Source organism: Neoarius graeffei, chromosome 2 (genome assembly GCF_027579695.1).
Source record: "Neoarius graeffei isolate fNeoGra1 chromosome 2, fNeoGra1.pri, whole genome shotgun sequence".
Lineage (NCBI taxonomy): Eukaryota > Metazoa > Chordata > Actinopteri > Siluriformes > Ariidae > Neoarius > Neoarius graeffei.
Genome location: NC_083570.1, coordinates 41,916,193 through 41,931,347, shown reverse-complemented (window position 1 = coordinate 41,931,347; position 15,155 = coordinate 41,916,193). Strand labels below are relative to the sequence as shown.

The 15,155-nt window shown below is 41.2% G+C and overlaps 1 protein-coding gene across 1 annotated transcript in view; it reads right to left on the bottom strand.

Annotated features, from left to right (window-relative positions):
- Positions 1–9,405: 9,405 nt before the first annotated feature.
- The window catches only part of LOC132881597 (plexin-C1-like), a 53,927-nt gene continuing 48,177 nt past the window's right edge, over positions 9,406–15,155 (bottom strand). The window contains exon 17 of the mRNA XM_060914252.1: positions 9,406–10,379. Within this exon, the coding sequence (XP_060770235.1) occupies positions 10,336–10,379 (44 nt within the window). The 3' untranslated portion in view covers positions 9,406–10,335. The remainder of the gene's footprint in view (positions 10,380–15,155) is intronic.

Sequence of the window (15,155 nt, the reverse complement as noted above, 5' to 3'; positions counted from 1 at the left end):
AAATTCATATTGGAGGGCGGGGAGCGATTATGGAGTGAAAGGGGGTGATTGGGTTCTATAGACTGATTTAATGACTCTCTGCCGGCTGACACATTACCAACATTCTGACGCCATTCAAAACATTCCAATGCCCGTTTTTTTTTCTGTGTTATGCAAACAGTCCCGTCTCTTCGTGACCCCCCTGGAGTCCCTTCGCGACCCCCAAAGGGGTCGCGACCCCCACTTTGGGAACCGCTGTCTTACTGCATAATGAAGGTCCTCCCAATTATATTGGATGCATTTCTCTGTAAATTGTCAGTGTTTCTGTAGACTTCTCAATTCATTCTGCTGCTACCCTCATGAGTTCTGTCATCAGTAAGGCCAAACAAAATAATATATGTGTTTCCGGTTACCCGACCGACCCTGTAAAAACACTGCGACCCTTCAACTGTTTATGACCATGATAAACAAACTATTTCTCGCGCCCAACCCTACCTGCTTGGCAGCCACCTGGCGAGTCAAACGAGAACCGCTAGGGCGTGTCATAAACCACTCGGTATTTGCCGAAAGACACGAGGCCCGTCAAGAGTAAATTGACAACCAACACGCCCAGTTTCCATTGTGCTATAGATGTAGTTCTGGTTCACTTGGAAATATGGCGTCTGCTAACGCCCCAATTGACGATGGTAGGTATAGAAATCACTGGACATCGTTGCTATAACGAATTTCAACTGATATATTTGAAATAGATTATATGATTATTCAGGGTGAATCTGGATGGTATTTTGATAGGCGGCAATGACTAATTTTGAAGAACAATCCTACAGATTATAGCTCCCCCCCACCGACCTGTTCCTTTGTGCAGTCACTGAGCAGTTGTGCAATCACTGAACAAATCATGATAAATCCTGTTCCCAAAACTGATGAATACAAGCCATTATTTTTTTTGATATTAGATAGGGTTTGGGTTTGTATTGACAGACCCCCCCCCCCCCCCCCATATAGTTGCATATGGATTTATTTTTACATGCCAAAACATAAGAGTCCTCATCTCATCTCATTATCTCTAGCCACTTTATCCTGTTCTACAGGGTCGCAGGCAAGCTGGAGCCTATCCCAGCTGACTACGGGCGAAAGGTGGGGTACACCCTGGACAAGTCGCAAGGTCATCACAGGCCTGACACATAGACACAGACAACCATTCACACTCACGGTCAATTTAGAGTCACCAGTTAACCTAACCTGCATGTCTTTGGACTGTGGGGGAAACTGGAGCACCCGGAGGAAACCCACGCGGGCACGGGGAGAACATGCAAACTCCGCACAGAAAAGCCCTCGCCGGCCCCGGGGCTCGAACCCAGGACCTTCTTGCTGTGAGGCGACAGCGCTAACCACTACACCACCGTGCCACCCACAGGGTCGCAGGCAAGCTGGAGCCTATCCCAGCTGACTATGGGCGAAAGGCGGGGTACACCCTGGACAAGTCGCCAGGTCATCACAGGGCTGACACATAGACACAGACAACCATTCACACTCACATTCACATCTACGGTCAATTTAGAGTCACCAGTTAACCTAACCTGCATGTCTTTAGACTGTGGGGGAAACCGGAGCACCCGGAGGAAACCCACGCGGACACGGGGAGAACATGCAAACTCCGCACAGAAAGGCCCTTGCCGGCCACGGGGCTCGAACCCGGACCTTCTTGCTGTGAGGCGACAGTGCTAACCACTACACCACCGTGCCGCCCCATAAGAATCCTACATATATCAAATGAAAGTTTGAACCACAAAAAAATAAATTTAAAAAATTTTATATATATATATATATATATATATATAATATGAATTTTGAATTATTTATTTCAAAATTGGCATCCAGAGAATTTGAAGAACACAATGTCTCAGATTGTTGGGGGGCCTGGGTCAATGACCCACTGAACTATCATTTTTACCCACCATATTTACAGGAAATGGGCCATATGACCCTTGAACATATATCATCCATCACTTCAGAAGACAAGTGAGATTCTCATCCTGGAATTAAAAGATCAAATTTCAGACTGAGATAATTTGTTCCTTCTATATTCTATTAATAGGCTGTGAATTTTTTCAATCTATTCTCAGTCATTTTGAAACTGTTCATACATTGTCAGGGCATGCCACAGTTCTGCTGTGCCTCCTTCTCCAAGGATGTGACCACATCAAACTTAAAAAAATCATCACCCCAGTTGGCAAGAGAAAAACCATCCAGGAAGTTTTTGAGTAGAACCATCCCCCCATTTCTGAGAAGTCTTACAAAATTACATGCACTGGGCAGACAGACCTTAATACCAGTCAATCAAGCCAGCAGCTCAGTATTGATGTGCACTTAGGTTCTGCTGTGGGAGATTTGGTGGCCCTGGGGATCAAGCAAGTCACATTTTCCTGTGTTGAGTCCAATGAAAGAATGGTGGACATGCATGCTGTGGTGGAGAAGGCTACTATGAAGACTATCAATGCATTTGAAAGGATGATGAAGGGCAAAAGAAAGTACCCCAAGTGTAAAACAAACAGGTATAAAATTATAGAAATAGTGCAAGATGTGATTTATATTTCTAGAATATCAATTTCATATATCAATGTCCTCACTCAGTGAGCCTGAGGACAAGTTTACATTAGACCGTATCTGTCTCGTTTTCTTCACGGATGCACTGTCCGTTTACATTAAAACGCCTGGAAACGCCGGGAAACGGGAATCCGCCAGCGTTCACGTATTCAATCTAGATCGTGTCTGGTCCGGTGCTGTGTAAACATTGAGAATACGCGGATACGCTGTGCTGAGCTCTAGCTGGTGTCGTCATTGGACAACGTCACTGTGACATCCACCTTCCTGATTCACTGGCGTTGGTCATGTGACGCGACTGCTGAAAAACGGTGCGGACTTCCGCCTTGTATCACCTTTCATTAAAGAGTATAAAAGTATGAGAATACTGCAAATACTGATGCAAATACTGCCCATTGTGTAGTTATGATTGTCTTTAGGCTTGCCATCCTTCCACTTGCAAGTGGTAAGTGACGCGCATACCCGATATGCACTGAGATCACACACACAGCGGCTCAGTCCCAAATCACTGCTCGTGCACTTCACTCGCGCGCTCTGTGAGCTGCGCAGGGCCGGAGTGCGCACCCTCCAGAGGGCACTCGCTGTTCAGGGCGGAGTGATTTGGAGCGCAGGATGCCTGCGGAGCCGAGCGTATCCGTGTATTGGCGTTGCTGTGTGCAGGCGAATCGTGTATTGGTGTTGCTGTGTGCATGTTAATCGTTTTAAAAACGTTAATCTGATGATCCACTGATACGGTCTAATGTAAACCCCACCTGAATATTCTGTGCTATTTCCCAGAGATTAAATCAGCCACTTGCCCTCTCGCCCATGGCGAGTGAATTTTTCTGTGGGCGAGTAAGTTGGATCATTTCACTCACCCATATCATTAATATATGCATCTAATTTCCACAAGCTAGCACTCGTATTGAATTGGAAGGATTCATGCCAATATAAAATAGCTAGATCTCTATTAATTTCTGAAAACCTGGATGGGTGAAACTGAGTGTGGGCGATTGAACCTGGGAGTTCACTCGTCCATGTGTCCAGAAGGTTTAAATGTGATGTTTAAACACTGTTTTCCTGTATATATCCCCAGTTCTGGAATCAAGACCGGTCTCTCGTCTAAAGACAGATTGCTCAACATGCTGGTGGAGTCTTTTGTGAAGAAGAAACTCAACTTCTCAGTCACTGATGATGCTAACTTTTTGTACAGGTGTGAAAAATTAGTATTTCTGTTGCTTCAAAAGATGTTCATATTCTAAAAAAAAGTTAAATTTGACCATTAAAAATTGAAAGCATAAAAGGTCAACTGAAATGTGTCTATCTGACATTTTATTGGAGATTTAAATCTCAAAATCCAAATTTTGTGATGTCAAAATGATAGTGTCACTTCTGAAACAGACCTTTATAACAGGAATGTTTTATAGAGAAAGTATAGAATATAATTTGTAGATTCCATGTAGTTCTTATTTTTGTATGTTCATTCAATCAGATCTAACATGTCTCGGAGGTATGTATATTTATCATATGGTGTTTGGTAGTCTCTGCAATCGCATGTGCACAGTGTATGTTGTAGCTGTAGTAAACTTGTGGTGGAATTCTTCCTCTGAAAATAAGGATGTGTTCAGAACAAAACTTCTTGTCAAATATAAAAAAAATAATTCAAATGTATCACATCTCATACTTTGGAATCTTGCACTATTTCTGACATTTGCATGAGAAGGCCTTTGCTTTGCTTTAGATTCTATCCTACTCTGTCTCATAATACTGTGTTATATCAGATCTGTCTATTCTTTCAATGAGATTTTCACCCAATGTTTTCAGGGTATTATTTGCATGAAAATTTGTCAGTTTTAATGTAAACCATGGTTGTGAACAGATGAACCCTAGTCCATGTCAGAGCTATCTATCAGGGTTACCAAAGAAGAATTGGTGTGTACAGATGTCTGTTTCTGGTTTTGATATTGGTGCTTCCCCACTAATCAACACTGAGACATGTGAGAAGTAAAATCTCAATCAACCAACCAATGAATCAACCAATCATCCAATCAATCATATGATACACTTGGCAGGGCATTTTAGCACATTTCTCTTTGCACAAATGGATTATTGTGACAATATATCATGATTCATTCCAATCAATCAACAAAATTTGGTTGAGCACTCAGGGTTCCAACCATAGAACAGTAATATGATATTACGTAACATGTTGGTGGAAGTCAATAAATTTATGACATTTCATCTGACAGGTTTTGTGCAATGCCCTATGGTATGTCACAAATCATCACGACAAGATCAATGATGCAGCCCGACACAAACAAGCTGTGCTTCCCATCCCCCCCATTTATGAGATGTACAAAGGAATGAACGATTTCAAGCACAAAAAAAAAGAAGATGGAGCCTCTAAGAGTGAATGAGTTGGAAAGTCATGGGCAGGCACTATACAGCCTTTTGCTAAAGCCAATTGTCAAAAGTTCTTCAAGTTGGAACAACGAAGCTAAGGAAATTCAAGCCCTGGCTGACTGTTTACTTGCATACAGTAGATATTTAGATATTCAGAAGCAAGTAACCATGGAAAACCAACAAAAGGACAGACCGGTACGTAGCATCTCTCAAGATGTGACAGTGGAGCACAGAACCAGAATGCCCTTCGGTGTCCATCAAAGGTATAAGATCCTTGACGATTGTGTTGTCAACTGGTTTGTATGAACCAGTCGTATTTGATGAAGCAAAACATCTGGAGAATCCATTCCCGAATAATATTTCTCGCTTTCGGTACATCCATGATCTCCAGATAAGTGTACCGGTGGATATGATCCGCTTTTGTCCCGGGGGTGGAATCACCACAACCACGGTAATCTACAGAGTACCTGATCGCAGAACAACAGATATACTGTTGGTTGATGGGGCTAGAATGCTGCAGCAGGTTCTGCCTAATCTGAAAGAAATACACACTCGAATGCAGAAAAAAATGTTCAGACAGAGATTGGAAAATGTGGCAGTAATTAAACCCGGGATAGCAGATTTCATATATAAGGAGCTTTCATTAGATGGTTCGGCAACACGTAACCCTATTGTACAGGAACGACTTCGTCTCATCTTTCTGGGGAACACTGAGTTGATAGCAGATCTACGCCACATCAATCCCGGAAGGCCTGGTGACAATTTTGAATTGTTCTTCACCAAACTAGCAGCAAAAGTAGAAGAAGTCACTGCGGCCGATGAAAGAAGGCACAACCTGGCTCATCTTCCCTCCTGGATTAGTCTTGGTGAGCTGCTCAGCACAACAGCAGAAGGCTGTCCACCAGGGACTCCAATCCCCTCAGAAAGCCTGGTAAGGCTGCAGTTCGCACCAAAAAATCCTTATACATTACATGCCTTGAGTTTCACTTCAAAGCTTGAAGTTCAGTATAAGATACAGAGGAGGCAGCTCCGAACCAGCCACCCTGACTCGCGTTTTTGTAATGCGTTATTCAAGTATATGAAGGAGAAGGCTGTGGAACTCAAACAAAACGTATGTCTGCTCTTTGTGGACGATAAAGCCAAAGTGCCTTTCGGAGAGCCAGGGAATCCAGTGAGCACTGGTGTTAGGGGAAAGAAGACACTCGCGCCAGTAAACACAACCCTTGTTGCTGCTGATCATGACATGAACAAAGGTTCACTGACTCCATCAGTAGTCCTCAGATGCAGCATACCTGGAAGTCCAAATGAATCATTTGTTAGAGGGAGTGTCCATGTCTCGCTGAATGACTCCGTATTCCAAGCATCTTCCCCATTCAGACATCTGGCATTCCAGCTGAAGCTGATCCCACCAGATATTCCGATTTGTTATCAAGTTCACCGATGGGGGAACTGATCAGCGTAATACCCTCGAAAGTGTCAAATGCGCCTGCATATGTTTATTCAGAGAGTTGAACCTGGACATGCTGATTCTTGGTCACTGTGCCCCTGGGCAGTCATGGATCAACCCAGCAGAGCGAATCATGTCTCTTCCCAATTTGGGCCTGCAGAACTGTGTACTAGAGCAATCACAGTTGAGTGATGATGATGATAAGAAATTGAAGGGCATCAACTCCATGAGGTCCTTAAGGGACAAGCAGGAACTGAAAGATAAGTGGCGAGAGTCTATTCAGCCTGTTCAGACATTAATAGAGTCCAGATTCGAGCGACTAGCTCTCAAGGGGGAACCAGTCAAGACCTACTCACCTGTTGTTGACGACGAAATTCTCAACGTTCAGAGGCATCTGCGGGAACTTTACCCCGATCTTGACCTCAACAAATTACAGAAGCTCCACATCAAGAAAAATCGTTTGTACAATGATTGGCTGGGCAGACATGCCCGTGAAAGGACCTACAGTTTCCAGTTACAAAAATGCGGAGATGAATCTTGTTGTCTGCCTCCAAAATTAAATCGTGAACAGCTGATATGGCTCCCCGACCCCGACCTGAAGGATGAGACCCACTTTCACTCCTATGAAGAAATAAAGAACCAGGAAACAATGGAGAAGGACCTGCCTTCCCGGCAGCCTCGCCCACCGCGGTCGAATGTGGTTAGCTTCCCCGATCCAGGAGCAGGTGTGATGGGTGCAGAGCCTCATCTCATTCATGAAGGTATAATGTCAATGTGTTTGTGATTTTGCATATATACCAGTGGTTTATATTTTGGTTGTGGTGGATTATTTACTCTAGCCACCTGTGCATACTTGACACCCAACCTTTATCAATAGTATGCTTCGGCCATTTCTAAGTTTCTCACTGAATAATTGTAGACATTGTCAGACCAGCGCAAAGTAAAACACTCATCTCAATCAATCACACATAAACACTATTGGTATATTCATTTTGAAATATTCATCCTGGTATATATTAAATCCATGGAAAATGTTCACACCTTCATTTTCAGGAGATAATGCTCCAGCGCCTGAAGATCAAGATACACAAGCCTTGAGAGATATGCCAGCAGCTCCGGCTGAAGGTGCCTCACTTGATCCACCAGTCGATGCAGGTGCCCCACGAGATCCAGAATCGCTTGATGATGCTTGAAGTTGCCCCCGTTCAAGGTATATTCGATTTTCATACATGGTAAAGCTTTCGTGGATCATGCATGTTCACTCTTTATTGCACATAGTGATTTATCCATCAGTTGTTCATTTTTAATCCACTCATCAAGTCAAGTCTATGCATATGGTTGGCGTCAATCAGGCTCTATGTTCATATGATCTTTACAAATGACATGCGCTGAGGTGCTAAAGTATTATGCAAAGTGGAAAATTTCTAATAGCTAATGTTGATATAATTTTTTTTTCTTAATTCTCATTGAAGGTGATGGTGGAAAAGATAACTATGAGCCTGGACCAGTCAATCCTGTGCCTCTTCCTGGAACATCTTTCACTTTGGAGACCATAGAATGGAAAGTCACAGCACAAGTGGCCAGGATGGCAGTCAATTGTGTTGAATGTCGAAAACCGAGGATCATATTCTCTGCAAAAGCACTGTCAGAGAGACAGAAAGTAGATCTTGTTGTAGCTCTAAGTGATGTAGACTATACATATGGCTCTCCCATTCTCCCTCCCGGACATTATTTACTAAGAAAGGCTTATACGAGAGCTGATCTAAGCTGTTCAACACCTATAGAAATACCTTATTATTCAGCAAATGTGGGTAGGATCGATTTATGTTGCCTGTGTGGAATTGAGGAGTCACAAGTCAATGTAGAACTTAAAAAAAAGTATAACACGGTTCTGCCAATTTGTAATGATTGTGATTTGGCTGGAAGATCAACAGTTGTACAAAGACCATATGGTAAAAAATCAAGTAAATGACTTGGTGTGATGAAAAGATATATTGTGGTGCTACAATATGTTCTGAATATATTTGTTGATTTGTAGTCTAGTTGATAACGTTTTAGTTTCCTGATGTTTAGAGGCAGTCTGAAATTAAAGGTACTGGTCAATGAGAAAAACTGTTATGTGTTGACTGATTTTCTTCAAACTTGTATAGGAGTAACAAATGACCCGATAGATAATTACCATCTACCATGTTCTGAAGTTCCATGTGTAAATTTGAAGGAGCTGTCATAAAAATATGTCAAAACTTATTATGACACTGAAATTGGTAACAAATGTATACCTTGCATAATAAATTTTTGGTGGAGTAGGTCACAAAAAATATACTATTCATACTGTTCAACCTGTTATTGTGAGAATAAACAGTTGACCTTTTTGGAATTTGTACTTGAATAATCCCAAAATACAGTTGTTCATTCTGTAATTTCCCAACTCTGGGAATATGTAGATGGCACTCACATGACATGCAATGAGGTCCGGGTTCAAGTCCACCATTCCTACCTTGGTACAATTCATCTTTCATCTCTCATAAATGGGTGCCGGTCAGTCCTGATTCAACCTAATTAGTCCGGCAATGGCTATGTGGAGAAGATTCACTAGAAAAGCCCCATTCTATTATTTCCAACACCACTAAACATGCATGTAGCCAAGTTGATGATACTGATGGACATTGTGTTGGTGGTTTTGGGTACATGCGGGGAAAATAATTTAGTGTGGATATGGCTAGATAGTGATTGAAATAATGCATACATCACAAGGAACTGTTTGCTCAGGGTATAAATCAGGTATTCAACACTTCCAATGCTATTCTATACTCAACTTAAGATATCTGAATTGATAATAAATCTGAAACTGGAGGAGTTTGTGTCAGTGAAATGATACATTCCTTGATTTCCTCCTGATTTAAACCTTAGAGCAAATAGTATGAACCATGGACTAACAGAGCTGAAAAATGAAAGCATTTGCATTTATTTTGCAACATAATTTACAAACACAGAACAGGAAACTTAAATATAGGAAATTTAGTTTCTTTTCAAATAAAGAAAATGGCACGGAGCAGCTGTATTCATTAGAACAACATAAGTGAACATTGCATTCATAGACAGAATAAGAAAAAACATGAAGCAAATATAATGTCATTAAGGCCGAGATGTTAGGCATGCACCCAATTTTGATAAACACACAAGACATCAGTTTTAAGTATGAAAGTCCCCACTAGTATATAAAAATATATTTTGGAAATGTTCAGAACTGAAGGGATAGATCTAGGTACTGGACCACCACCACCACTCTGGCCACCACCAAATAGATCATCCACCAAAATATTCCCATTTTACCTGGAAAATGAAACTATGCCATCATCATTAGAACAATTTATATACAAGTGCATCCTTATATCATCAACGATATCTGATCACTAGGTTTAGTTTTGAACGAGTATTTTGCAAAAAAAAAAAAAAGCTTTCAAAGGGAACTTCTCACTTTTTCCTACCTACCCTAGAAAATTTGTTGTAAACTTTTGGGATAAATAAATTTGTTTTACCTACCTACCTACCTACCTACCCTATTTTGAAAACCCAGGAAACAGGAAACACATATATTATTTTGTTTGGCCTAAAGATTATTTAGTCTGATCCAGAAGCAGCCATACAAACCTCAGCCATGACACTGCCTCCACTGTGCTTGTCTCCTGAGCTCATATGTTTTGGATCAGGAGCAGATCCTTTCTTTCTCCACACTTTGACCTTTCCATCAATTTGGTAGAGGTTAATTTGCTTCCAGAAATTTTGTGGCTCATCTTTGTATTTCTTTGTGAATTCCAATCTGACCTTCTGATTCTTACTGCTGATGAGTGGTTTGCATCTTGTGGTATGGCCTCTATATTTCTGCTCTTGAAGTCTTCTTCAAACAGTGACTTGTGATACCTTCACTCCTGCCCTGTGGAGGTTGTTGGTGAGGTCACTGTAAGAGCTGCAAAGAAAAATCCAAATACAGTCAATGATTGTCATCAACTGCTGCTGTATCAATCCAATTTAATTTGTATAGCTCTTTCAACAATAGACATTGTCACAAAACAACTTTAGAGAAATGTATAAATTTTACATATATGGATTATAAAATGTATCCCTAATGTACAAGCCAGAAGGCGATGGTGGCTAGGAAAAAACTCCCTGAGATCAGAGAGAAACCTTGAGAGGAACCAGACTCAAAAGGGAACCCATCCTCTTCTGGCTGACACCAGATAGAGTTGCTATAAATAACTATTTCTGTAACTGTGTGTGATTTTATAGTAAAAAAGTCAAAAGTACAATTGTGTAACCAAGAAATTCATTAGTTTTATCAGCTGTTCACTGATGGAGACTTGAGTGCAAGATGGTTCATGGCAATTGTAGTCTGAAGCTATCGTAGCAAAACTGTTTGGTCAATTGCAGTCCAAAGCCATCCTCATGGTTTCTAAGTGCATCTTTAGGCTGTTCATATGGGGCCATCCTCAGCAGGAGCGAGGTAATGAGAACTCCAACCAGAAATAGGGCATCTGTATGGATGAGGCAGGTCTGGAGAGCAAAAGGGATCCCTGCTGCTGTTTTTCTTGGCCAACCTATTTGATGTTAGTACATCAGTGGTATCTATCTTTTTCAGGATGTTTCAAATTGTTGTATTCGCTGTGCTTGTGCAATGGCTCTGATGTCTGTGAAGTTTCTCAGTCATCCAGGTCATCGTAAACCATAGGTGCTAAAGAAAACAATTGGACCTGCTTGAAATTCTTGGACATTTCACCTCTCATCTGAAACCACCAGTCTTCTCTGGCTAGAATGCGTACGTTGCAGTCCTGAAACAAGTGTCCTTTGTTATTGAGATGAAGACAGACTGCAGAGTCCTGGCCTGAGGAAGCGCATGGTTCAACACAGACTTCACAAGGGTATGGCTCAACACAGGAGAGCCACTTCCTCAGGCCAGGACTCTGCAGTCTATCTTCATCTCAATAACAAAGTACACTCATTTCAGGACTGCAATGTACGTGTTCTAGCCAGAGAAGACCAGTGGTTTGAAAGAGGAGTAAAAGAAGCCATCTTTGTCAACTTGGAACAACCATCACTGAACAGAGGAGGTGGTCTGAGACACCACTTATCAGCATGCAGTCCTTGGCACACTTCCCAGAAAACTGAAGACACATCCACATCATGACTCAGCTGACTTCAATGACTCACATGATGGCAGAGAGCCAGCGACCCACAGATCACCCTAACAACCCTCTAGGCTGCTAACACAGTTCATACCTAGCCTCCAGGGACCTGAACACCTACAGGATGACAGAGCGTCAACGACCCATGTGACCTCAGTGACTCTCCTTAGGCTTGCTTTTGGTCCACTAGAGGATAAATACCTGGAACTCCCCACTAGTCAGACAGAACTGAAGAAGCCTTTCGAATGAAAGTTTCACCTCTCATTCAAAAGGCGTCTTCAAGGATTTCAAGCAAGTCCAGTTGCCTTCTTTAGCACCGATGGTTAATGGCTCTGATGGATTTTTCTTTTTCTCCCGTAGACATCATCTCTGATCCATCATTGCATACCCATCTTTTGATCAAACTCAAATGTCCAAATGCATAGCAAAAAACAAAATAATCAGCCTTGCCATTCCAATGTTCTCAGAAGGGACTGAATATTTTGCAATTAGTAATCAGTTAGGTTTTTACAGTGGTGCTTGAAAGTTTGTGAACCCTTTAGAATTTTCTATATTTCTGCATAAATATGACCTAAAACATCATCAGATTTTCACACGAGTCCTAAAAGTAGATAAAGAGAACCCAGTTAAACAAATGAGACAAAAAATATTGTACTTGGTCATTTATTTATTGAAGAAAATGATCCAATATTGCATATCTGTGAGTGGCAAAAGTATGTGAACCTTTGCTTTCAGTATCTGGTGTGACCCCCTTGTGCAGCAATAACTGCAACTAAACATTTGCGGTAACTGTTGATCAGTCCTGCACACCAGCTTGGAGCAATTTTAGCCCATTCCTCCGTACAGAACAGCTTCAACTCTGGGATCTTGGTGGGTTTCCTCACATGAACTGCTTGCTTCAGGTCCTTCCACAACTTTTCGAATGGATTAAGATCAGGGCTTTGACTTGGCCATTCCAAAACATTAACTTTATTCTTCTATAACCATTCTTTGGTAGAACGACTTGTGTGCTTAGGGTTGTTGTCTTGCTGCATGAACCACCTTCTCTTGAGATTCAGTTCATGGCCAGATGTCCTGACATTTTCCTTGAGAATTCGCTGGTATAATTCAGAATTCATTGTTCCATCAACGATGGCAAACCGTCCTGGACCAGATGCAGCAAAACAAGTCCAAACCGTGATACTACCACCACCATGTTTCACAGATGGGATAAGGTTCTTATGCTGGAATGCAGTGTTTTCCTTTCTCCAAACATAACACTTCTCATTTAAACCAAATATTCTATTTTCATCTCATCCATCCACAAAACATTTTTCCAATAGCCTTCTGGATTGTTCACGTGATCTTTAGCAAACTGCAGACGAGCAGCAATATTCTTTTTGGAGAGCAGTGGCTTTCTCCTTGCAACCCTGCCATGCACACCATTGTTGTTCAGTGTTCTCCTGATGGTGGACTCATGAACATTAACATTAGCCAATGTGAGAGAGGCCTTCAGTTGCTTAGAAGTTACCCTGGGGTCCTTTATGAACTCGGCGACTATTAGATGCCTTGCTCTTGGAGTGATCTTTGTTGGTCGACCACTCCTGGGGAGGGTAACAATGGTCTTGAATTTCCTCCATTTGTACACAATCTGTCTGACTGTGGATTGGTGGAGTCCAAACTCTTTAGAGATGTTTTTTTCACCTTTTCCAGCCTGATGAGCATCAACAATGCTTTTTCTGAGGTCCTCAGAAATCTCCTTTGTTCGTGCCATGATACACTTCCACAACCATGTGTTGTGAAGATCTGACTTTGATAGATCCCTGTTCTTTAAATAAAACAGGGTGCCCACTCACACCTGATTGTCATCCCGTTGATTGAAAACACCTGACTCTAATTTCACCTTCAAATTAACTGCTCATCCTAGAGGTTCACATACTTTTGCCACTCACAGATATGTAATATTGGATCATTTTCCTCAATAAATAAATGACCAAGTATAATGTTTTGGTCTAATTTGTTTAACTGGGTTCTCTTTATCTACTTTTAGGACTAGTGTGAAAATCTGATGATGTTTTAGGTCATATTTACGGTATGCAGAAATATAGAAAACTCTAAAGGGTTCACAAACTTTCAAGCACCACTGTAGATGACATGGGTTCTTTTTTTTATTTTGTAAATAAGATTTGTTTTATCTAGGTGATGACTTCTCAGATCATGAAAATGAGAATTTGGTTGATCATGCACCTGGAGACATTAATGAACATGACCCAGTTTTCAGTGGTAATATATACAGATTCGACCTAGTTCTCATAAGCATAAATGCATGTTCTGTCGTACTACGAAATGTTCATCTTTCCTCTTTGTTCCCAGACTCGCAGATGGGCCGGATTAGTTATGAGGACTTGGTCAAAAAGAGTGTGGTATGCCTCTTGTAATACTTGGAACAATTCTCAACAAATTTCTTATGTTCAGTTTTTTTCATAATTGAGTGGTTTAATTCATTTTATGCAACTTTTAATCAATTAGAGGTCCAAGCGGTGATGAAGGTTGCTGTTCAAACCTGACCTGTTTAAGCAGATTAAACAGCCATTTACTTTTGCTGTTAAATTAAGAGTTGGAAGTATGTTTTGCTCCACAAATCCAGGGATACAGCTTCAATTGTATTCCCTGGACAGTTGTGAAGTGATACAGCAATGCTGACTAAGTAGTACATGCATGTGTGATTCTGACTTTGTCCTCTCTGGCTGTAGGAGTTACTCCTAGCCAACTCTCAGAAGTATGCTCAGGAGACAGCTCTGTCTCGCAGGGTAAAGGCGTGGGAGGACGAGATCAACCCTCAGCTCTTGGCTCAGGTAATGAACGAACAGTGTGAGAGGGAACTCGTACTTTCATACGTGTTTTCGTACCCATATTTAAAAAACAAAAAAAACAAAACACTATTTATGGAAACTCAAAATCCAATTGCTTGCTTAGGGTTCCCCCTAAATGCTCACATGTAGAAGTACAAGTGTAACAAGTATAAATGCACACACACACACACACACACACACGCACACATACATATATATATATATATATATATATATATATATATATATATATGAGAGAGAGGGAGAGAGAGAGAGAGCATGCGATTTTATCAGTTTATTTATTTATTTATTTAATTCTACAAATCCTGTTCATTTTTAACATTTCTATTTCATCTTTATTTCAACTTTCAGGTCTAATATACCTGGAAAAAATTTGTTTTAATAAATATTTTATAAAATGATTTGTCAATTTAATTTGAGTAAGTTTAGTGTTCAATTCTTTCATGTTCAAGTTTAGTGTTGAAGTTTAGCATTAGTCTTCAATCAGTGGTGCTTTCTGTTGTCCAGGAGGACCGTGTGGTTTTTGACATTCATGACTATGGGGACCAGATTGTCCATGCACTTGGTGCTGTTGGGATGAGGTGCTCGTTTGCATCACTTGTCAAAGGCATGGAAAACACAGAAGCCTGTAGATACATGCTGGCTTCTCTTCAGCTGGTTAGTATATGCACACACCCACGGTGTTCATTAAATAAGGCTGATTCCATTCAA